We start from the raw sequence: 23,774 nt of genomic DNA, 5'->3' as shown, positions 1-23,774 counted from the left end.
GTAGAGACTCATGCCTTTGGTCACCTGAGACTTTTAAAAACACCAGCTGGTGCTTTAACTGGCTTGGGCCTTAAATGCCACCACCCACCAGAGAAGAGGCTCTCACTTGATTCCAAATTTGTTATTTATTTTTCAAAAATCTGAAGAAGAAACTTATCAAAACAAGGCCCTCCTGGGAATGTTCTTCAAGTCTATTCAGCTTTTGGCTGATACATGAAATTACAGATAATACATCAAACTTCTCCAACCAAGGTGTGAGCTTAACCAGCAGCTTCAGAGGCCGGGTCTGCAGTGTTGGGAAAGAAACTTTGCCTTGAAAAGGCAGACTAGTAACACTGTAGCCCCAGCGGCCTCTGCAAATGAGGCCTTGCCAGCCACCAGAAGACAGACACATAGTGTCCAGCACCAGTCCTTGGGCCCTCCCTCCTCAGGAGCTTCAGGAGCAGGATCCGGGTGAGGGTGAGGGGAGCAGCCCATACTTCTGGAGGATGGCTGTAGTGCTCTCCAGGGCACTGAGGATGAAATGGAGGACAGTTAGGGTTTGACTTTTCAAAGCCTGGGACCCGCCAGAGTCTGGCGACCAGGGACCTCTAAACTCTTCCATCTTCCTATGCTCTGTTCATCAAACCCTTGATGAATCCTGAAAAATCCAGCAAAGGCTAGCAAACTTAGTTCCATTCCACCCACCACTTCTCTAAACCTGCCTACCCTCACCTCGGGGCAAGACAGGAGTGACAACTTGTTATCAAAGCTTTTTTTTTTGCTTTTGTTTTCCTTTTTTTTCCCCCAGCTGCTAGCCTCCCTCAAATCCTATCCCAGTGCCACAGAAAGGAGACTCACCAACCAGGACGAATGATGCCAAACTTTCCAGGTACAGACAAGTCAACCACGGTAGAGCCTAGTCGGCATTTAGGGCTCTGGCCATCCCCAATTGGTCCCCCATCAATGACCAAAGACAAGTGAGGCCAGAGATCTTGGAATTCCTGAGAAGAGGGAGAGAAAGAGCATGGATACTACCCCTGGCATCTGCAACACTGTCATACTGCCCAGGGCTCATTAGTAAGACAAAGGCCACATAGCTCTAAAAAGGAGGCATCTTCCTCCATGCAGGGGAAGGAACCTCATTTAGTTAAGGTCACCTGTAGCAAGGACACTGCATTTGCACCTAGGACACTGCATCCTATGAGGTTTGGAGCCCCAACCCCTAGGTTAGCACCCCAAGTAACATGTATTTAGAGCATAAAGAAAACCTTGCTATGCCAAGAGGAAATGCCCCATATTGCTATACTTCAGGAATTATAAATGCGATGATCAGGGTCCTAGCGGGGAGTCCAGAGCTGTGGGCTCCCCCCTCAACTTTCCATCAAAACTGTGTGTGACTGTATGCAAGTTACTTTACCTGGGGCTGTAAAAGAAGGAGGCTGGACTAGATGGTCATTAACGGTCCTTCCAGCTCTACCACTCTGATCCTAGATCTCAGTATAACTCTGGATCAGGGTAGGAGAGAAAGACTGGGTGGACTCTGTAAGTGCATGTCATCCGTGCCCAAGCCTGGAGCTAGGGCAAGATTTTCCCTTCAGAACTGTGGACTGAATTGTTAACTGAGCCAGAGCACCACTCCCCACCCCAACCTGTCATGAAGACACTGCAGTGGCAGTTGCACCTGGGAATTTGGGATGGGGGATCATAAATACCAGTTACTATCTTGGATGGGTCAACTACTTGCCGAAAAGGTAAGACTCACCACCCCTACTGCCTAGGGTATAGCCACCAGGACCAAGTAAAGCTTGCAGTCTGAAAATAAGAAGGGACACTGGGCTCTCACCAAAGCCCCTCGACCCACTCTCAATAGGTATGGGCATGGAAACCCCATCACTTTACTATGTTCCACATCTAAGTTCAGTAAGAAGGAAGTGTGCTAAGTCAAACTGCTTTGTGTCCTCATTCATTCTAAGCTATTCAGCCAAGACAGGATTAGGATGATCCTTTCTTTGACGTGGCTTGTGGCAGAGGTAAGAGAACAGGACCAGGAGTCCCTGGGATAAGTGATTTAACTTTTCAGAGTCTTAAGTTTCTTTACAACGACTTATATAAAGACTTACCGCCTAACTCTGTTCTCCAACAGCTGCTACCCTCACAAAAATGGGAAAAAAATAGACTATACTTACATGTCTTAACCTTAAGAAGACTGAAAAAATATCATCTCCCCTCACCTCTCAAAATTTATAAAACTTTTCTGAGATTCTTTACTTTGGATTCCCCCACCCTAAGTGGGCAGACTTCCCACCATTAGACCAAAAGAGTGACTCTCCTGCCAGGCAATTCTACTGAACCATCCACCCCTCTGGTTCAGAGGAACTGTGACCTAGTGATGTTTCCACGTGGAGGACTGGGTAATTCTCACCTCGACCTTCAGAGAGCTGGCCTGGGAGCTGAGGTTGGCGCTGGTGAGAGCAAGTGGTCCCCCAAATACCTGGGCCAAGTCCTGCATGAAGGCATGATCAGGGATCCGGATGCCTACAAGCTGTGAGGTAAGGAGAAAGGGGATCGTCAGAAAGGTTGGAAGGGGTGGGGGAGGGGTCTGGCCTGGATCCTAGTGAAAGCCAAACGGAAGGAGCCTGGGGACACAGGAGGAAGTCTGACTCACAGGAGTGAAGGGGTTCAGGTCCTTGTTGAGCTCCTCTGAGCGCTCCATCACCAGCGTCACTGGTCCTGGCAACAGGTCGTTCAGGAGCCCCTCAGGTACTCTCACATGGCAGTACCTAGAAAACAAAAGGGGCACAAATTCAACCAAATGAAAAGTACTGCTAGTCCAATTCCAGACTCCAGGCAGATCTAGTAGAGGTTACCTCAGGGACTACAATGAGACCGCCTGTCTTCCCTCTTCACCTCCCAAAAGCTTGAGCAGAAAGTGGGGCTTCAGAGGAGCACCCCAGGCTTGGAGTCCACCTGCCTCTGGTCTCCGAGGCCAGCTGCATCACTAGCACACTCCGTGTTGTATTTTCTTCACGGCACTCCCTACTAAATTAAGCTACCGTGTCCCCCACTTTTCCCTTAAACCGTGGGAGTCCCCCTATTACCACAAAAGCGCCAGAAGAACAGGGACCCCGCCTGCCTCGTTCATCGCTGCGCCCCTGATCTCGTTCGAGGACTGGCAGACGCTAAGTACTCCATACACAGTTCCAGTTCCGGATTCCTGGGTGAGCCTGGACAAGCCCCTCCCGCTCTCTGCGCCTCAGTCTCCCAAGCCTGTCACCGGAAACCCCTCCCGTGGTGCCGCCCCCAGCGGGGCCGGGTCGGGGCGGCCTCACCTGTAGACGTCGGCCACGCGGCCCAGGCATACGGCCAGCGGCTTGATCTCGTTGCGGCCCTTGATGCGGTACACGGCGCTTAGTGCCTCCGAGCAGCTCGCCGAGCAGGCCAGGCCGTACAGCGTGTCAGTGGGGACGGCCACCACGGCGCCGGCGCGCAGCTCGGCCACGGCGGCCCGCAGCGCCTCGGTCCAGCCGGCGCGCTCCAGGTTTGCGGCCCGCAAGGCCCCGCTCCCCGGGAGCCGCAGCAGCCGAGCCCCCGGCGCCGCCGGAGCGGGGCTCGGCGGGCGAAGGAGACGCTCTCTCCGGGCGGAGCCCGCCGGCCCCTCGCTCAACCCCATGCTGGCAGCCACCGCGGCCCTCAGCCCCCTGCACGGACGCACCGAAGACATCCGCCCACGCCCGTTTCCGGGAGGAAGTGACGAGCCCAGCCAGCTTCCGGTCCGGGAGGCTCGGCCCCACCTCCGCGCCGGGCAACTTAAAGGGACCGCGACCCCCCGGAGGATTGAAGGAGACCGGTGGGGACGGGGCGGGGCGCAGCTTTGCGGAGCCTTAGCGCAGTGCTGGGAAGGGGGGGCGGCTGAAAGGGGGGCGGTGGTCGGGCCGCGCAGGCGGAGATGGAATGGGGCCCGGGCTCAGACTGGTCACGGGGGTGAGAGGGGACCCGTCGGGGCGGGGGGGAAGGGGCTCCGACCCCGCGCAAGCGCCGACCCTGACCGTCTGTCTCGCTCTCTCCCGGGCAGGGAGGCTGCCGGCGTGGACCGTGGGAAGGCGGGGCTGGGGCTCGGCGGGAGGCCACCCCCGCAGCCGCCCCGGGATGAGCGCGCCCAGCAGCTGCTGGACGCGGTGGAGCAGCGGCAGCGGCAGCTTCTGGACACCATCGCCGCCTGCGAGGAGATGCTGCGGCAGCTGGGCCGCCGGCGCTCGGAGCCGGCTGGTGGCGGGGTCAGTGGCCACCCCAAGCTGGGCCTGGGAGGTGGGGACTGCCCACTGGCCGCACTTGCTAAGCCCTAGCTTCCCCTGGAGGGTGGAAGTGCCTCCACAGCTTTACCCCCTACGCCTTTCAAATGGGCGAGAGGCTTTGAAAAAGTTAAGTGCTAGCCAGATGCCAAGTGGCCATCTCTTGTGGGGCCTAGTCCAAGGCCTTTCCTCCTAGCCTCACTTTTTTCCCCCCTGCTCCAACCAGAACGTCTCAGCCAAACCTGGAGCACCCTCCCAGCCAGCTGTCTCCGCCAGAGGTGGCTTTCCAAAGGATACTGGCGATGGAGCTGCGGAGCCCTGACCATCCCCGAGGCGGGCGCCCTGACTTCTCTCCCTCCCCGGGGCTGGTGGCTGGACTCTAAACAATTCCCTTTACAATAAAGGGGCCAGTCCTCACAGGCAGTGGCTGGTACTTGGCTCTCAGCCTGGGGTGGCAGCTCTGCTAGCAGCTGGGTTCACTCCCACTTCATCCTGGCTGAAGGCAGTGCTGAGCTTTGAAATGTAGCCAGCGAATACCCAGTCTGATTACCCGGATTTGGGCGGACCAACAGTGCTCGCCAGCGTGGTCTGGCCTGCTTTGGGGGATCCGGTGGTGTTACATGTCCATTTCATGCTTTGGGGGCTCCTAGCCCCACAGAACACTTTTAGCAGAGCCTTGATTAAAAGGAAACCTGCAGACTCTCCTGGTGACCGACCCTTCCTTTCTGTCCCCTCTCTAAGACTTTGATGGCTGGGGAGGAGGGGGAAGTAGTTGAAAATTGTCAACCATGGGTGGGGTTGGGAAGAAATGCCACAGATGCTACCAGATTTAAATAAGCATTTAATTAGGATTTCATTAGTATTTAATATTGCTTTTTCAATTCCAAAAAGTTAAATTTTCACTTCTTAGCAGATATTTTAAAGTACAATATTAAGTTTATACAAAATGAGCAATTAAGCAAACACTATTATTTCACATTCTTCAAAAATACAAATTCATATTTATTCTTTTTTGGGTTTGGAGGTTTCTTCCTTTGGAAGTACTGAACCTGTAACGTTTTCATATCGCTCAGTGAAGTCCGTTGTTCCCATGTTTCACACTTAAATAAATTTGATAGGCTTTTACATAATTCAAATAAAACTATTTGGGATTTTAAAAACTGTCGCCAAGACCTCTGGCCAATGACTAGTGTGTGTCAAAAAAACAAAGCTCTCGTGGGTCTTGCCTCTCCTGGCCAGAAGGTCTGAGCCAGAGATTTAGCAAAAACCTATTTCCAGCCACCTTCCCCAAACAGGGACTAGGAGTTCACAGGGAAAGGGAACTCTAACCCTTGAACTCTAACCCCCACCCCTACATTCTCCAAAACACAACAAAGGATGTAGACTGTTGAGTCAAACAGTGCCCTGGGGAGGCCTGAGGACACAAGGGAAAAGGGCAAGAGAGGCCTCTTGGCACCACTAGGAGGATAACAAGGGTATTGCAGAAAACACCCCTGGCTTTTGGTGAAAAAAGATTTTATGAAAAATTTCCCCATAAGAAAACGAGTAGAAACTGCGTTGAGCTGAGAAAGTGACATGCCATTTTCACCCAATTTGAGGCCCAGAAGGCACACCACCAAAAGGGCAGTGTGTGGTTTTAAACTTTGCTTCCAGTAAAAAAGCTTGTACTATGTACATATTGACATAAAGATCCAGTTTAATTTGCATTTTTCAGTGCAGACTGAGAAGCCCTCTCTTGAATAGGAGTAACAGTGAGAAATGCCCAAACTGATCATCAGCTTCCCCAAAGGCATGAGAAGAAGCACGGTACCCTTTCCCTCACCCCTCAAAATATGCAAGAGGAAACAGGCTGAACTGACTACCAATCAGAAATATGTGTAATTCTGTTTTGTTGCCTCTCCCCTCCCCAGCATTTAGGAATAGACAATTTCCCATCTATGTCACAGCAGAACCATTTGCATATTGGATCTATGGAGCTCTGTCTGCTTTGGCTTAAGGATATTTTAAAACTTCTGTATTCTTTAGCAGCCTGAGAATTGAAGATAAAATGGAGAGGGGAGAGGGGGAAGAGGGGGAGTGGGGGGAAGGAAGAAAGTTGTTAAAGCAGATTATTAACAGCTTTCTTTACTGGATTTAATGAGGCTGGAGGCCTTTTTGCTTGAAGAGCCAACAGGGCTGGGATGGGGAGCAGTATGGAAATGGCTCATGTTACCCTCCACCCTACCCCTGCCACTACCACCATCACCTCCCCAAACATATTTCTGATTGGTGGTGTAGGAAAACTGTAAATTCATTAGCAATAATGTTGCAGTTCCACAAATCAATGGTTTCAGTGACTCTGGAGAAGTCTTTAAAGACGTGATTACAAATATAAAAGTCTAAAAGGTGCCAGGTGTCTACCTAGGAACAACCTGTTTCTTCCTTTCAGGCATCACTGTGTAATGGTTAAGGGTCTGGGGAATGGCAAGGGACCAAGAAGTGATGAAAAAGGGCCTCAGTCAGCAGAAGGAAACAGGACCTGCAGCAGTTCTTCAGAGAGCCTGAGGGGGCGCCCTTGGGCACACAGGGAAGGCTTGCATAGATTGAGCAGTTGATAAGAATGCATAATAGTGTTTCCCTATGGACAGCCTCATAGCACGGGCTGATCGAGTGGAAAAATGCAGCCAGGCCAGGGCCACATGGGACAACAACCGTCAAGCTACACATATTGCACCAAGGTAAGTGCTTTTCTTTTCACACCTCAATTTAACTTTTTTTTCTGAGCAAAAAATAAAAACTTTGTGAAAGTATATATATGTATGTATATATATACACACACACACATACATACACACACACACACACACACACACAAAGAAATTGCAGCAACTGGGTTAAAGATAAAATAACCTAAAGTGCTTTTTTACTTTATTATTTCTGTAATATACCAATATGAGGTTCTGCAAACTTGTCCCTTTGGACACATTCAGCATTATACAAAGTCTCTCAGGAAAACCCACCCACCCTCCATTATCCCCATCAGTCCACTGCCTTGACCCTGAAGGTAAAACTCTCCAATCTACTGACTCTCCTGGAGGTGGTGAAGTCCCTTGCTTCCACCCAGAGAGGTCTTCACACCTTAGAGCCCTTCCTGGGCTTTGTACGGTCATCTCCTTATTAAGGTGGGGTGGTGGTGGTTTGCTGAATGACACCAACTCCTGTTGTCAAACTAGTGATGCCCCCACAAGGCTGGCCAGACTGCCAGGAAAGGCAGGGCCAAATTCACTAAGGCAGTTTGGCGGTGCCAGCCAAAGCTTCCTACCACCTCCTAAGCCCATGAACTCCAGTTCCTGGTGCTGACTAGCACCCTGTAAAGGGGCAGTAGAGCTGGAGATGCCAGTGGGAGCTGGAAGTCTCAGTCTACAGGGTGAAAATGATTAAGGTTATCATGGGAAGAAAAAAGGCTTGATTTCACCTGCCGGAAGTCGGCAAACCTTCTCTAACCTCAACCTCCATCCATTCCTAGGTTTGGAAACCACTCTCCACAAAGGCCCTCTGTGGCTCCACTTTAGCCAGCAGCCCTTTCTTCTTCAAGGTTCTTGGCACTAAAAGCCAGGCTGAAAGAAGGGGGTGGGTGGAGGGGGAGGGTACTAGAAGACAGAGAAGGAAAGGAGAGACTGCCTACCCTGTGGAGTAAACCTGCCCTTTACAACTACTCGCTGGCATTTTAAGCACACTCCTGATTTTTCAAAAGCCGACTGGATCTGATAACCCCCCTTGTAAACTCAAGTCACCCTCAAAAGGCAGATACTTCAACTAGAAAAATCTGTCAACCTAAACACTGTTTCTTCATCACCCCCAAACTTTGGACAGCGGAAAAGCCACTGACCTGGGCAGGCCCAGCACAAGCACAGCCTAGATGAACCAGAAAGAAGCAATATTTAAACTATGGGTGATTCCAATGGCCTTCCCTGGGCTTCTGTTTCCCAACTCAGCAACCAGGGAACCGAATCTCAGGTGAGCCTAGGGATGGGCACATGAGGAGGGAATCTGAGACCCCACCATGCTACTCTCTCTCAGAAGGTGTACAGAAAATAGCCAGGATCCTACCTCAAAGCTTCTTATGGGTGCGAGGCCCAAAGACAGCCAAGGACAACCCACATTTCAGCAGTTGCTTTTCTGGGAAGACGAACCTACTGTGGTAACACAAGTTTCCTCTTGCCTTATCTACTTCTGCTGAGGTCAGTGGTCACCAGAACCCACCAGCCTTTTGGACAGGGGAGTGCAGAGGGTCAAAAAGAAACTGATTCTCCCGACTAGACTCTTAGAATGAGAACCACCAGCTGCTTGTAAGTTACGCTCATTTCCTCTCATGGCAGTAACATTTACCACCACTGCCCTCTTGTCCGAATCTGTCCTTGAACATCCTGTCAAAGGCAGGGTGTCTGGCTCCCAGGTAAATGATCTACTCTAGACACTGTCTTGGCTGGCCTTGAGTAATGGCTCAGAGAACAGGAGAGAGACAAACGCAGATCTCATTACCTCAGGGGCTGGGAAAGGAAGGCAAAATACAGCTGCTTTCTGCCCGACATCATTGACTCGGAGGGGCAGCCAGGTTTGTGGAATCCTGCTCCTGGCTCAAGGCAGGGAAGGGGCCTTGGGAGGCAGAGGCCTAGTCTAGACCTTGGGCCATGCCTAGTTTCTGGGCTTGGAGAGCACGCATGACTAAATGAATATAGCCACTTGAGAGAAACTTTCAATTTTAGCGTGGATTGTATTTTATGTTTTATTTTAAGAGGCAATGACTCGGAGCCAAAGGCAGACAGATGGATATAATTCTACACACAAATCAAAAAAAATTTTTTTTCCTATAACACAACTTAATGCAACATTCCAAATGAGATAACTTATTGCAACATTTCAGGCTTTTTGGTGGGAGGGGAAGTTTTTGTTTTACCCTGAGTAGAAGATCATCGCTTTGTGTTTTTTTTTTTTCTTTTTTGTTTGTTTAGAAATCATATGACTAAGCTGAGCAAGTCACATCCTTCTTTGCACTGTACTAGGCTGTATACAAAATCCCGCGGGGTGAGAGGTGGAGCCGGGAGGGGCAACCAAAAGCCTGGCTGGAACCTGGAACCAGGAGACCTGGCCCGCTGATGACATGCTGCCCGAACAAAACTCCGGTAAAGCCACACCTTCTCCTGATCAGCAAAATGCAGCTCTTCTGCTCTGAGAAAGAAGATACCATTCAAGGAAGGCAGACCACCGACCAGCAACTAGCCATAAGCCATGTGTCCACGCTAGGACAGAGCAGGGATGTTCCCTAAGAAAAAAAATCACTGTGATCTGCAAGTCCTGGCAACCAACCAATGGAGAGAGCCAGCGAACCAGGAAGGCAAAGACTGTGATCGTGTTGCTGGAGCCTGCTCTGCACACGTGTCATTGACAGAGAGCAGTCAACAACTTGCCTAGGGCCCCTGCGAAGAAGCAGACCATCCCCACTGTCTCAGGCCAGGCTTTCAGCTGCCCGTTTGTGCTGCAGCTGGCTGCAGGGCACCTGCCACCATCACCCTGAGCTCCACCGACACCAAGCACAGACGACAAAACCATCTCACCATCTCACCGTCTGACCTGCCTTTGCCACCTCCCTCTCTGATGGAGTGAGGATCTGGCCTTCCAAGCAAGCTTCAGCCTTGGTCTCAAAAGACACACCAGGAGGAGCAACATCCGACACACTGAACTCTACTGCCCAGACCACAAAGACTGCAGTGCACGTGATGGGCAGCATCAGATTGATGGAAACCACAACCCTTTCATTTAGAATTTTTATGCATACGAGTAACCTTAACTTCCAAGTTCACATGACAATAAGCAAAAGTGACATACAGTGCAGCCAAACAGTTCATTTATAACTTAGCTTTTTTTCGTTTTGTTTTTTTTGTTTTTTTCCAAAGATCAGTTCCTTAAAAATGGATGCTCCTGGGATATGAATAGAGAAAATACATCTGAAAGGTGAGGATTTCAAACAGTAGATTTCTTCATCCTTCATCCTTCAAACTGCTGACCCCATGATGGTAGGCATCGCACTTTCTGCTCCCTGCTCGTCCTCTTGTCCCAGAGATGAGCACTTCTGGGCCTTTCACTTGGAGAAGCTGCTGGTCAGGCCCATCTCCTCCTCTTCCTGCAGTAGTGCTTCAATGGGGATCAGATTGGACGAGGTGTCCAGGCTCTGGAGAGACAGAAACTCTGACATATCCACGGCACGTAGTGTTTCTGTCTGAGGGTCTGAAGGAGTCACTGCTTGACTGCTTGGCTCACAGGAAGAGGATGCAGCAGAGGACGAAAGGGGGATGGGGGGCGGGGAAAAGGTCTGTGGTGGGAGCTTCAGGCTGGGCCCATCGGGACGCTGGGGGCTCAGCTCTGGAGGGGGTGGGGAGGAACAGCCCTTCCTCCTGCTGGCTGCCCGCTCCTTGGCAGAGTCCCGGCACGCACACTGACACTGACAGGCCTCCTCTTGTTTGATGATGATCACAGGAACACTGAGGCCAATCTGCTGGACAGCGCTCCCTGCGAGAGAGGCGAGAGAGACTGCTCTTCAAGTAGCCGCAGGGCGAGGGCAAGAGGGACAGGAGGGTAAAAGGCTAGCTGAGAGCTGAGCACCATGGAGGCAGGAAGGACGGGAAGGCTGGAAGCCACGCTCCAGGATCTGTGCTGCTTTCAACTGGACCATGTTCCTCCTCAGGTAAAAAGCCTCTGACATGCCCCAACCCCTCCACGACAGAGTCCCTCTTCCTTGGAAGGCCACACACCACCTTAGATGCACCCTGTATTTCCAGCTTCATTTCTGGCCATTCTCCCATGCCAGCCACGGCGGACACCTCCCTTCTCCTGACAGGTTCTTCACAGCTCTCGGCTTAGGGGCTCTTCCCTTTGCCTAAATGCTTACTCTTACCTCTGAACACCCAGCATCCTCTCCTGATGCCTCCAGGTAGTGTCTGCAGCGGGCTTATACCTAAGGACCAGCATGAGGACCACTGGCACAGAGCTACCTACTCCACATTGTATGGACCCTTTAGTCCAGCCTGCCCCGGAGCTCTGAGCTTAGCTTTGCTCTGAACTTAGGATCTCTTGCTTAGCTTTGCAGGCCTCTGATACACAGTCAGTAACTCTCTGCACCCCACCAGCCTTGCGTGCATGCACACTCCTGGGTTTTGCGTACCTGCGTTGTACACACGCACACTCTGAATTCAGACAGACTTTGTGTGTCTCAAAAGAGCTAGAGACCAAGGGGCAGGAGAAAAGACTGGGAGTCAGGAGGCCTCAGAACTAGCTTTGGCTCTTTCACAAACTCACTTATGACTGCGGGAGTCAAGTAATCTTTCAGGGTCCGAGTTTCTTAATCTATAAGGTAAAGAGTTTGAGAAAAGGACAAGGATCTACCGTATAGCACAGGCAACTATACTCAATTTCTTGTAATAACATATAATGGAAAATAATCTGAAGAGGAAAAATATATATGTATGTATATGTATAACTGAACCACTTTGCTGTACACCTGAAACTAACATTGTAAGTCAACTACACTGCAATTAAAAAAAAAAAAGTTTGAGATCTTTCAGCATTATAGGAGTCTCTGACCCAGATGCTGTTTCATTACTGTAATTAGAAAAGAGTCCAGTGAATTAACAGCTGCTCTCTTTAGCATTAACTGTGATTCAAACCTTTTTTTTTGGCTACATTAAAGGCTATATCTGAAAGGGAAAGAGCCATTACTAGTTACAGAATGTTAAATGTGGTATTAAGTCATAAGTGCAGTAACTTTCAAGAGTTGTGAGAGTATGAAATACTCTGATAAAAAATGTGATAAATTTAATTTTAAATTTAAAAAACTGGGGGCAAAGAAACAATCAACTAACTGCCCACAAGGAGCCCACAGAGTTGACTTTCTTTTAAAACTAACACAGAATCACATACCTGTGCTACTGGCTACTGGTACTGCAGTGGTAAAAAACACCTTCTCAACTTTAGATGCTTGCTGCTGGAAAAAAAAAAAAATCACATTATGGCCACTCAAATAAGGCAGATCTCCAAGGACCTGAAGCCTCCCAATTGTAATGGTCATCCAAGGGGACAGAGAACTCTCAGTGTCCAGGGATTTTTGCACTAAGCCATGTTTTGTTTGCACTCTGACATGAGGTCACCACACTGGTTGACATTCAGTGCTGACAATGTAGCTGGCTTTGTCCTGTATTCCTTGGCTGTCTCCCAGCTGCCTATTCCAGTTGGTTCTATGTGCTCAAAGTCTCCTCTAAGGCTGCTTTTTTCAAGTGGATGGTCTCCTCAGAGGGAGCCCCAGGGCGAGCTTCCCCTCTAAGCTCTCCACTCCCCGCTGCCCTGCAACATGTCTATGAGACTGGAAAGTTCTTTTTCCCCCCTCAAGGACTAAGCTGCATGTTCAGGATGGGCTAGGACTTCCTCTCATAGGCAGAAGACCTCCCACAAAGGTCCTGGGCAGCGTGCTGTAAGCTGCACGGGGCAGCTGCTCCAGGGTGGGCCCTGGACTCAGCCACACCTGGATTCAAGTCCAAGCTTGGCCACTTATTAGTTGATGAGGTCAGGCAGGTAATTTAACCTCTTAGAGTCTTGGTTTTCTCACCTGTCAAAATTGGGATGACAACCAAAGAATCTCCCCCAGGACTCCCAGAGGATGAAATGAGGTGATGCATGTGGAGCCCTTGGCAAATCATGGGTATTCAGCAAACACTAGCTATTTATAGGATTTCTAAGTTAGACTATAAAGTTGTGCCCAGAAATCACCCCCTCACCTTAGTATACTTCCTAATCAATTGGCTATAGGGGTTCTGCTTTCATCATCTTTTTATTTTTTTTATTTTTAATTTTTTAAATTAGATTTTTATTTATTCATCTTTAATGGAGGTACTGGGGACTAAACGCAGGACCTTATGCATACTAGGCATGCATTCTGCCACTAAGCTATACCCTCCCCTCCTTGCTTTCTTCAAGTCTTATCTTTTTAGGGCTTCATCTTTCATCCCTTTAAGGAAAAAAAAAAGCGCTTCTAAAATGCATCTAGAAGGAATATGAAAACTTCTGGCTAAGTCACAGGCAATGACACTATAAAATAATGATGGAGAAATGAGACCCATATTTAAATACATGAAAATGAATTGAGTGGAAAAGGAAGGAGCTGATCCATGCAGTTCCTCAGGGCAGATCTAGGAAAAGAAGATTAAAAAGTACACAGAGGCATGTGGTTGCCAGAGGGGAGTAGAGAAATAGGTGAGCGAGATTAAGAAGTATAAACATCTAGTTGCAAGATAAATGAGTCATGAGTATGAAATGTACAGTGTGAGGAATATAGTTAATAACTATGTAAATCTCTGGATGGTGACATATCATAACTAGACTTATTACAGTGATCATTTTGAAATGTATGAAACTATTGAATCCCTATGTTGTGCAACTAACATAGGTAGGTCAATCACACTTCAAAAACAAACAAACTCATAGGAAAAGAGATCAGATTCATGGTTACCAGAGGAGGGGCAGCGGGGATGGTGGTAGGGGTAACTGGATGAAGGCAGTCAAAAGGTCCAAACTTCAGTTATAAGATAAGTAAATACTAGGATGTAACGTACAATGTGATACACAAGATTGACCCTGCTGTATGTTCTGTCTGAAAGTTTTTAAAGAATAAGTCCTAAGCGCTCTCATCACACACAATATCTTTTCCTATTTTTTAAATTTTGTATCTATATGAAACATCCACTAAACTTACTGTGATGATCACTTCATGACATCTGTAAATCAAATTATTATGCTGTACATCTTAAACTTACACAGTGCTGTAGTCAATTATATCTCAACAAAACTGGAAGAAAAAAATAAAGAAAAAATGCCACTATCATAAATGAGAAAGTAGGATCATTTTCCGTACATAGCCACCAGCAAATCTAAGTAAATAAAAATGAGAGTAGTGAAAACAATTTTAAATAATGAGAACAACAGTAACAATAACAAAACCCAACTACATGGAGGCAGACTAGGTCCTAAAGCTGGAGAGACCTTGCCAGTGACCCTGGCCATCTGAAAATGGAATTAGGTTGCCTCCAGAGGTGCCTGGCACCTCATTTATGGAGTCTGAATGCTCTATTTAGCCCTAAACTACCTTTCCAGTTTGTCTGATGGTGTCATACATCTATCCAGAGTTTCTCCAACTTAGTAGATATTTTCCTCCATCTAGTTTCTACTCACACCTGAAGGCTCACCTGACCCATATGGCCACCCAACAAGCCTTTAGTCTGAACCCCTCATCTGGCAGCACAATGTAGCCGTCAAGAGCAGGGGGTCTGGGATTGGTCTGTCTATGCTCAAATCCCAGCTTATGAGCTGTGTGACCTGGGGCTAGTCACTTAACTTCTCTGGGCCTCAGCTTTCCAGTGGTAAAATCCTATCTACCTCTTAGGATTGTTGTGATTAAATGAGTAACGCATTTAAATGTACTTAGCATAGTGGGTGACATTTAGAGATACAGACATATAGAGACAATAAAAAGATCAGTGTTGCTGGAGGAGTGGGGAGAGGGAGATGGGACAAAGAAGTGAAGCAGAGGAGATTGTTAGGGGGTGAAACTATTCTGGATATTCTAATGGTAGATATATGACATCACCCATTTGTAAAAACCCACAGAATCCCACTGTACCAAGAGTGAACCCTATGGTAAACTACGAACTTTAGTTAATAATAATGTACCGATATTAATTCACCAACTGTAACAAACACACCACACTGAAGCAAGATGTTAATAATAGGGGAAACTAGGCTGTTGGGGAGCAGGATGGGGGTTATAGGAAGTGTACGGAAATTCTCTGTATTATCTATTCAACAAAACCTAAAAAAAAAAAAAGATCTAAAAATAAGGTAGCTAAGGTAATGACTGGCACATGCTAGATCCTCAATTTTTAAAAGGGCTTAGGGAGCACTGTAAAGGCCATACACATAACAAGGGCTCGATAAATCACAACTGTTGTCATTTTTTTATTACTTTTATGATCTGACACTTTGCCTACTGGTAAAGTTAACTAACTTTCTTTCAGACACTTAGACTCTTTAATCAGAATATAAGTTTTTATGAAAAAGAGATCATGGCCTTTTCACTTTCCTATGTGCCCGAGAGCACCCTGTGTGGTATCTGGTGCACAGCAGGCCCTCAGTGTGTTCAACTGAGCGGCCAAGTCATCTCCTTAGTCATCCAGACTGAACGTTTTGGTAGAAAATGGCCATACAGTGGGCTCTGGGAGCACAGAGGGTTTCTCTGACTTGGCTGCTGCTGTCTGGTTCCCTCTGAGGGGTCCTATCAGTCCCTTCACCTCGGTCTAGACTCTGCCTTGGAGAAGGACTGGCTTTCCTGAAGCGCCCCTGGGTCTCCAGGATTTGTTGCCTGCGTCCCTGTCCTAGCTGAGGGGATTGGACTGCAGCTGGCGTGTCTGTCCGAGTGCCCACTGCTAGGTAAACCTGAAGGCTGTCTCTCCGCCTCCTTATTGGACGCACTGACCGCAGCATTCCCTGGGTTTACAGCACTTGGTTATGGGGGAAATGACTAAGTTTCGGGGTGGATACAATAGCCACTTGCTTTTTTGAAGTAAAAGCCTCTGAATGCATCACCTATGGAAACACACGTCATCCTACTGGATCCGTGCATACATAATACTTACCATTTGTTCTTGGGTTTGCGGTGAACTGGTGGCACCATTTAATATCCACTGTAAGTTCTGTTCTCCCATGACTAGGCTGGGCTGCAGGATAGCCGTGCTGGGAGTCGGGGTAATGGTTATAGTGGGATTACCAGTTAGGACAGAGTTGGCATCCAGGGGCAGAGTCTGGACCATGGCTGGCAAGGGCTCAGTAGTACTTTGTGGGTGGGGCGGTGCTGCCATGGCTGATGCCACTGCTGCTGCCGATGCCAAAGCCCCAGCAACAACAGAAAGTCCTGGTACGATGGGCTGCGGGGCCTGGGGGTGCGGAAGAAACTCTTGATGATTAGCAGCAAACTGTGTGCTGTGGGGAACAGGCACTTCTGGAGGTTGTAAGAGAGCAGGGGGGTTGCCAAATGCAGCTTGCTGGGAACCAGTTCCTAGGGAGGGAGCAGGCAGAGGAGCAGACGGTGCCGAGGCTGGTAGCAGAGACTGGGGTGGCTCGGGGATGCCAGGCTGCAGTATAAGTGGAAGAGATAAAGATGCTGAATTTCTTGTGGATGGCGGAACATCACTGACTGACTCTGCATCACCATTAAAACTTTCAATCAAGGCAGCTGGCAAGAAAAAGAAATAGAAATATATATACATATTCCAAGCCTTATGTGAGCCACAAAAACACGGTCATTATGGGCTACACCAAAGACAGGTGAAGTCTGTTAGAGCCAATTCCTTCACTGCTAGCAGGCCAGCCTGCTGCTTTTCATATAATGACATCTCTGGTCAAAGTACCAGGCTTCACAATCAACCTCACTTTCTAAACGTGAAGACCTAGTACAACTCTAACCATAGAAATAAGTGTCCTACAACTTTTCTGTAAAAGAGACTAGACATCCTTTTTGGCGTGACCAGTGAACACAATTTCTGACTGCCGTGAAGCTTCAGGGACAGATTTTCATTTAAACAGTTTGATCTACGTGTCTGAAGTTTGGTTCGCGGATCGTACCCACTCATGAACAGGGTGTCACATCAGAAGAAAGGGCTCACCACTACAACCTCCCATTTTTCAAAGCCAACAAGAGCTTTTGGAAAAAGGGACCTTCTTCTCTTGAGGGTGCAGGGAAAGTAGATCCTCAAGTAAACCCTTGATGAAAGAAGAAGATGGACCTAGACTGAAAAAACCTATCCTTTTCTGACCCATGGAAAGAACATTTCAAAGGAACTGAAATGTTTCACTGTGCGTGTTATCCAGTGTGTCAGCAGCTGTGGGTTCCCGTTCCCAGTGCTGAGGTGTAGCAGGAAGAGTCTGGATGACAAACCTGTCTGTTGAGGATCTCCCTGAATTGCCATATCATCTGACTTCTGGAACATTGGTCCAAAAAGGATTGCTGGTGAAACTGTGCTGAGATTCTGGCCCTGTGTCAAAGAGACAGACAAAGATGAGAGGCTTGCCATCAGAAAGCAACTCTTCACCACGAGAGGACAAAGAGCAGTGGAACCAGAACGCTCTTTGGATATGCTTGTCTCTAACTTCTCCTTCCCCGAGGTGACATTTCCCTAAACCTCAGACACTGAGGACGTAGCTCCTCATATACTCTAAAGCTGGCATCAACAAACTCACTTGCTGGCTGAATGCCTGTTTTTGTAAGTAAAGTTGCCCTGGAACAGGCACTCCTGTTCATTTCTGGAAGGTCTATGTGGCTTTTGCACCACAAAGGCAGAGCTGAGGAGCTGTGACAGAATGCCTGGCCCTTTACAAAAAAGTTTACTGATCCTTGCTCTAAAAGACCAAATTCTACATAAAAACGGTGTTGTATATGATAACTATGTAAGTTTAAAAAGCTGAAGTTCTAAACTGTTCTTAGAAACAATGAAAGGTAAATATTTGTAAATTTTAAAAAACTGGTGTTGTATAATATCTATTTCTTGAAACTTGCTTTTCCCATGTAATAATAATATATTGTGAATACCTTTCAAGGTTATTACATAACATCTGATATTCCGATATGATATGATATTCGCATTTTGTAGGGCAGGAGTGACAAAGACAACCACCTCCAAAGTCCAGGGAGCGACAGAAATTCGTGAAGCAGAGGGCAGGGCCGGGGACACCTTGGCAAACCAGGGAGCCCGCGCCCTCGGCCACAGGCCTGAGCTGAAGGTGACACACATGCTGAGGGTTACCAAAGCTCACCAACCGTCCAAAATTTGGATTTTTATGTGAAATCCACTGATTTATAATTAAAAGCAAGTAACTGAAACAATTTAAAAGCACTGCATAGACCACGCAAAACCTATCTTCAGGCCAGATTTCGACCTGGTGCCAACTTGTGCTTTAAGGGCATTTCGCAACAACTCTGCTTCTGGGAGGGAAAAGGACCCGCGTGGGGCTGGGCGGAAGTGTGGTGAGCAGAGCTGCCCTCCAATCTACAGGGCCTTACACACGAAACTGCCCACTTGAGCCAAGAGGGGCCAATCATTCTCACATGTCCCATCACTGGCAGAACAAGAGGGGAAGTTCAGTGGTGCTGATTGCCACCGTGACAGAAGCTGAAGGCAGAAATCTATGTAAGGCTTCCAGCTTCCAGTTCGGAGGGAGTTAAGAATCACAGGCCAAGTCAGTGCCTTCAAACTTCCCATCAGGTTAAAAAGTAAGAAATATGTTACATATACACTGATTTCACATTACATACATATCCGTACGTATAACTGAAACAAAAGTCTATGACACAGAGCATATCCTTACTATGTGCAATGTCTTCTGATCTTTTCTCTTCTGTTGATGTCCTTAAAATGCTGATTATAAACCACTATTTTATAACCCAATAAAGAGGGGCCACCCAGTTGGAAACATCGTGAGCAAACAACCACCATGAAGCTGTAAGCTCTGCAACTTTCTCATGGTTGTTATTTTTGTCCCACCTGTTTACGAATCATTATCAGGAATGACACTGTTAAAAAGGAACGAGTCCATGTGACTTCAAAGGATTATGCTCAACAATGTTCAGAGCAGCACTGTCATAATGGCTCCAAACTAGAAACTGCCCCAGCGCCCAAGGGCAGTAGACAGAACAAACTGTGATACACTCAGTGTAATACTGTTCAACAATGAGAATGAATGATCTATGACTATCTGTGACAATAATGGATTAACGTCTTAAAGTGTTGCAGGAAAGAAGCCAGCACAAATAACTATGTGCCGTGTGATTCCAATTACACAAAACACAAAAACAGGCAAAATTCCTCTTGGGCTGTTAGAAGTCAGGATAGTGGGGCTCCTTAGGGAGAAGTAATGTGGTTAGAGGGCCTGAAGGGAGCTCCTGGGGTGCTGGGAAAGTTGTTTTTTGATTTGGGTGCCAGGTATATGGATGTGAGAAATGATGATGATTCACCAAGCTGTATATTTATGATAGGCCTACTTTTCTGTATGTATATTACACCTCAATAAAAAGCTTTTTTTTTCTTTTAATTTAAAAAAAAAGAAAAAAGGCAAGTGCTGAGGGGACTGTGACTTAGCCACTGGCAGGCCCCAGAGAAACAACCCTGGGAGCAAACTGAATGGGAACCGCCCAGCAAAGTAGAGACAAGGACAGGCTGGGCCCTGGCCCTTGGAGCAAAGAGCCACCAGGACACTGGGCTTTTGGGGCGCAGGATGGATCCTGAAGCTCAGGAGCCAACATCTCCCCCGCCACTTCCACCCAAGTTCACTTTGAAGACATACAGAACAATGTGGCTGCCCAGGAACCTGTAAAATGATGATCTCATAAAAATATATCGTTTGATTTTAATCATTCATCATTTTGTTTTAAAGCAAAGCAAAGCACAAGTAATCCTGTTACTTCCAGAACTGTGGCCTTAGTTTGAAAGACTAAAAATGAGCCTATTTCCAATTCTGGGACAAATAAACACTGGGTGACAAGCAGACAACAGGTAATTTGATCCCCAGAGAAAGAGCAAGGCTCTCTCTTGTGGCTATAAACTGTGGTAGAAAAAACAGGTCCTCACTGTCCCCTCATATGATTCCTCACCTGGTGACCCCTGGGCTCTAGGAAGTTCCTCAGTCATATATCCCAGCTCTGGCCAGGGAGTGGACACCTATACCATTTAACATGACCTCTGAGATTAAGGAGCCATTAAACCCAGAAATCTTAGGTTGTGTGGCTCAAAGGGCAATCTAGGCCACCCAGTGTTGAAATTTCTTTTAGAGTATCAGCTCTGAAATGTGAATATGCAAAACAATCCCATGAAGTGCTATTTCCTTCCTGTTCTTCTTTGTTCTTCACGTTGGTTAATTTCTATTGCTCTGTTTAACTGATTCCTTCTTCTGTCATTTCCAATCTGCTGTTAAGCCCAGCCAGGGAATTTTAAAATTTTAATACATTTTCAGTTCCAGAATTTCCACTTGGTACATTTTTTAGAGTTTCTATTTCTCTGCTGAGATTTCCTATTTATTCAATCATTACAAGCACATTCTGTTATGCGCTCGAGCATTTAAGAGCTACTTAAAAATCCTTGTCTGCTAATTCTAATATCTGGCTCATCGTGGGGTCGGTCTCCAAAGATTACCTTTTCTCTTGAGTAGGAGTAATGCTTTCCTGTGTCTTCTTACGTTTGCTAATTTTGGATAACCCTAGACATTGCAAATGATATGTTGTAGAGACTCAGGACTCTTGTTACACTTCTTAGAAGAGTATTTGGTTGTTTGCTTTAACGTTCTGGTGACTTGGCCATGCTCTGACCCCAAGCTCTATCTTCCCTGCAGTGGGTGGCAGCTGTCATCTCTGTGCAGTTCTTCAGCCTCTGCTGGACTGCTGGGGTCTGCCCCACGCGTTCAGAGTTCAGGGGTCAATTAGCAATCTGGACGGAGTTTATACACAGAACTTGGGGCTTCGCCTTTGTGGCGCTCTCCTTTCCAGGCCATCCCCGCTGACTTTCCAGGTGCCGTGGTAGCCCTGAACTCTGTCCCAGGTTAGTCAAGCCAGGAAGATTGAGTGTTTACTGAGTTTGGGCCATCTTTTTTGGTATCACGTGAGACTTGCTCTGATCAGGATGGATAAGCCACACAACCTGAAATCCATCCAGTGCCTTTGCTATCCTCCAAGTGGCCCCTTCTTCCAAGTGTACCTCTGCCTGCTTGTTGCTTGCTGGTGTCTTTAAGTAGTTGTTTTTTATATTTTGCTCAGCATATATAATTGTTCTCTGTGGGAGGGCTGGTCTGATAAGAGCAATTCTGCCCTTACCAGAAGAACCCAGGCCTTGGCCTGCTAATATAAAAATGCAGTGTCAGGTGCCCCTCCCAGAGGATACTGACTCTGGGCCTGGGTGGGGCCCAAGAACCGAGATCTTTAGAAGGGCTGCAGATGACTCCACCTTCACACTTTGGGAAACACTTTCTCACAACATTCCTGAGTCATTCAGTCTCAGTTCAAATACTTCCTACCACGTGGATTCCGCCTTACTTTTATGCATATACTCACAGAAAATCTAACTTAAGCTGTATTTATTTACGAAAAACACAAAATACGCACATTTAACAACCAGAATCGGTGACACAGTAAAGCTCACAGATCCTCTTGAAGGAACGTAAGTTCAGGATTCATGCAGTGCTTTGCAAGGCACATCATGGAGCCAAGGGAATGGCAGGGAAACTCCAAACTGGGAACCACAGCAAGCAGATCAAGAGACACAGGGGCTGTCCCTTAGCAGAGGGCCTGGAGAGGAGGCCCCCTTCAGAACTCCAGTCTAGCGAGCTCAAAGAAAGGAGAAGACTGACTCGGGTCAGACTGGCAGGGCTTGAGAAAAGTCTGGAAACTGGAATCCGGGCTCCCCTTTACCGTGGACTAATTTTAAGCTTCTTAAAGACAGACCACACCTACTTTCCCACCGCTACAGGCTCAGCGCCAGCACTCTGCCCGCAGGAGCAGGCACTCAATAAATATTTGCTAAGTGAATAAAGAAAGACATTTTCTGGGGCAGGAGGTTATCAAGTGAGCGATCTGGGTCAAAAGGCACTAGGCGTCAGAGAGAACAGCCTCTCCCAGGAGAGCTCTTATCAGGAAACAAAACCAAAACCAAAAAACCCTGTATGGTTAGTAACTGAACACAAATAAATCTGAAAGACTTCAAAGATTGGCTTTCCTCAATTTTCCCACCAAAGGGAGGGCTCGATATTTGCCCTTATTTTTCTAGCACCCACATTACAGGCATACTTACTGTATTGGAATTTTCTTGAAATTCAGAATCTGTGGACAGAAGGCTCAAATTCCTCAGACAAAGTGAGTGATTTGTATCCTGTGAAAGAAAATAGAAAATTCTAATTGAGAAATGAAAAAAATTAGGATTTATAATAGCCTATCATGCAATAAAACACTTGACTACAGTGTCCCTAAGGTTCCAAATGTCTAGATGTGTTACCAAGAGAGGTAAAAACCACTTAAAGCAAAGGCTATGTGAATTATTTCAACTTTTAAAATCCTGATATTCTTAAGAAGATTCTCTTACATTTCTTAAAAGATGGTTAACAGAGTTTAAGAATTACATCATAACTCAGGCTACAGAGTAACAAAAGCTATAATAAAAAATCAATAATATTTGTATAATTGGTCTTCTCATTGAGAAAGTGATTTCACATGACCTCATTCACTAGTCATATAAATCTTTGAAGTATTCATATTCTCATTTTATTTTTTAAATTAAAAATTTTTTAATTTACACATTACCATTTTAAATATGAGAAAATTAATGCTAAGACTTGCAGTAAACTGTCCAAAATCACACAGCTAATTAGCATAACACAAACCCAGTGCTTCTGACTGAAAGGCCATCTTCCTTCCAGTATATCACTGTGTCCCAGCATGGGCATCTCAGGGATCCTTACCCAGAGCGGTGCTGGGGAGTACCTATTTAGATACAGCTGCCTGGGCTAACTCTGAACCCTGGATTCTTAGAATGCAAGTTGTAGTTCCATACTTTACATGGTAACCCTGCTTTACCTCATGAATCAGACGTTCATGCACAACTTTACATGGTAACCCTGCTTTACCTCGTGAATCAGATGTTCATGCACACATTCAACAAAAATTCATTAAGCATCTACTATGTATTAGGTACTGTTCTAGGCCCAGGGATACAATAATAAACGAAGCAAAGTTGCTGCCACCAGAGAGCTTACATTCTAGTTGGGGAGGGTGTCAAAAAAAAAATATATATAGTATACAAGGTGATGATAACTACTATGGAGAGTAAAAGGAGCAGGGAATGCCAGGGTAGGAGCTGCCCTTTTATTCGTTAGGGAAGGCCTCTTAGATAAGGTGGCATTTGAGTAGATACTGAAGGAAAGAGGGCATGGGCCAGGCACGTATGTGGGGAAAGTATTCCAAGCAGAGGGTATAGCAAGTGCAAAGGCCCTGAGGCAGGAGTGAGCTTCCCTTGTTCAAGGAACCACAAGGTGGACAGTATGCCTGAGGTGAAAGGAAGACATGTAAATTAGGTCAGAGAAGTGACTAGGCCAGAGTGTCCACGGCCTTCTGGACTTTTGTAAGATTTTGACTTTGACATTAAGTGACACAAGAAGCTACTGAAGGGTTATGAGCCTAGGACTGACATGATTTGCCTTATGGTTTTGAAAGATCAAGGCAGAGTAGGAGTGGGGAGAGGAGGGGAAAAGGTGCTAAGAAAACCATTTAGCAGTTACTGCAATTATCCAGGCAAAAAACGACAGTGGCTTGAATGAAGTAATCAGAAGAAACGATCAGATTCTAGATCATGTTCTCAAGGTAGACTAACAGACTTTGCTGGTAGGTGTGGAGTA

General features: G+C 46.9%; 3 protein-coding genes across 5 annotated transcripts in view; 1 reads left to right on the top strand and 2 right to left on the bottom strand.

Annotated features, from left to right (window-relative positions):
- Positions 1 to 106: 106 nt before the first annotated feature.
- On the bottom strand, positions 107 to 3,703 carry YRDC (yrdC N6-threonylcarbamoyltransferase domain containing). The gene is made up of 5 exons (XM_072974736.1): positions 3,312 to 3,703; positions 2,648 to 2,762; positions 2,405 to 2,524; positions 841 to 983; positions 107 to 512 (listed from the first exon to the last, which is right to left on the bottom strand). Exons 1-5 carry the CDS (start codon positions 3,701 to 3,703, stop codon positions 437 to 439), a joined length of 846 nt encoding a protein of 281 aa, XP_072830837.1. The 3' UTR covers positions 107 to 436.
- A 98-nt stretch (positions 3,704 to 3,801) lies between these two features.
- C13H1orf122 (chromosome 13 C1orf122 homolog) lies at positions 3,802 to 4,973 on the top strand. The gene is made up of 3 exons (XM_072974737.1): positions 3,802 to 3,963; positions 4,055 to 4,256; positions 4,498 to 4,973. Exons 1-3 carry the CDS (start codon positions 3,929 to 3,931, stop codon positions 4,591 to 4,593), a joined length of 333 nt encoding a protein of 110 aa, XP_072830838.1. The 5' UTR covers positions 3,802 to 3,928; the 3' UTR covers positions 4,594 to 4,973.
- Positions 4,974 to 10,061: 5,088 nt separating this feature from the next.
- Positions 10,062 to 23,774, bottom strand: part of MTF1 (metal regulatory transcription factor 1) — a 35,141-nt gene continuing 21,428 nt past the window's right edge. For 2 of the 3 annotated variants that reach the window (XM_006212663.4, XM_072974733.1), the window contains exons 7-11: positions 22,178 to 22,255; positions 17,284 to 17,380; positions 15,986 to 16,581; positions 12,225 to 12,288; positions 10,062 to 10,817 (exon numbers count right to left, since the gene is read on the bottom strand). In XM_006212663.4, coding sequence (XP_006212725.2) covers positions 10,390 to 10,817; positions 12,225 to 12,288; positions 15,986 to 16,581; positions 17,284 to 17,380; positions 22,178 to 22,255 — 1,263 coding nt within the window. In that variant the 3' untranslated portion in view covers positions 10,062 to 10,389. The remainder of the gene's footprint in view (positions 10,818 to 12,224; positions 12,289 to 15,985; positions 16,582 to 17,283; positions 17,381 to 22,177; positions 22,256 to 23,774) is intronic. The other variant, XM_015246496.3, reaches the window with a different exon arrangement.

The sequence above is a fragment of the Vicugna pacos genome, chromosome 13 (assembly GCF_048564905.1).
Source record: "Vicugna pacos chromosome 13, VicPac4, whole genome shotgun sequence".
In the NCBI taxonomy this organism is placed as follows: domain Eukaryota; kingdom Metazoa; phylum Chordata; class Mammalia; order Artiodactyla; family Camelidae; genus Vicugna; species Vicugna pacos.
This window is presented reverse-complemented; position numbering and strand designations above follow the sequence as displayed.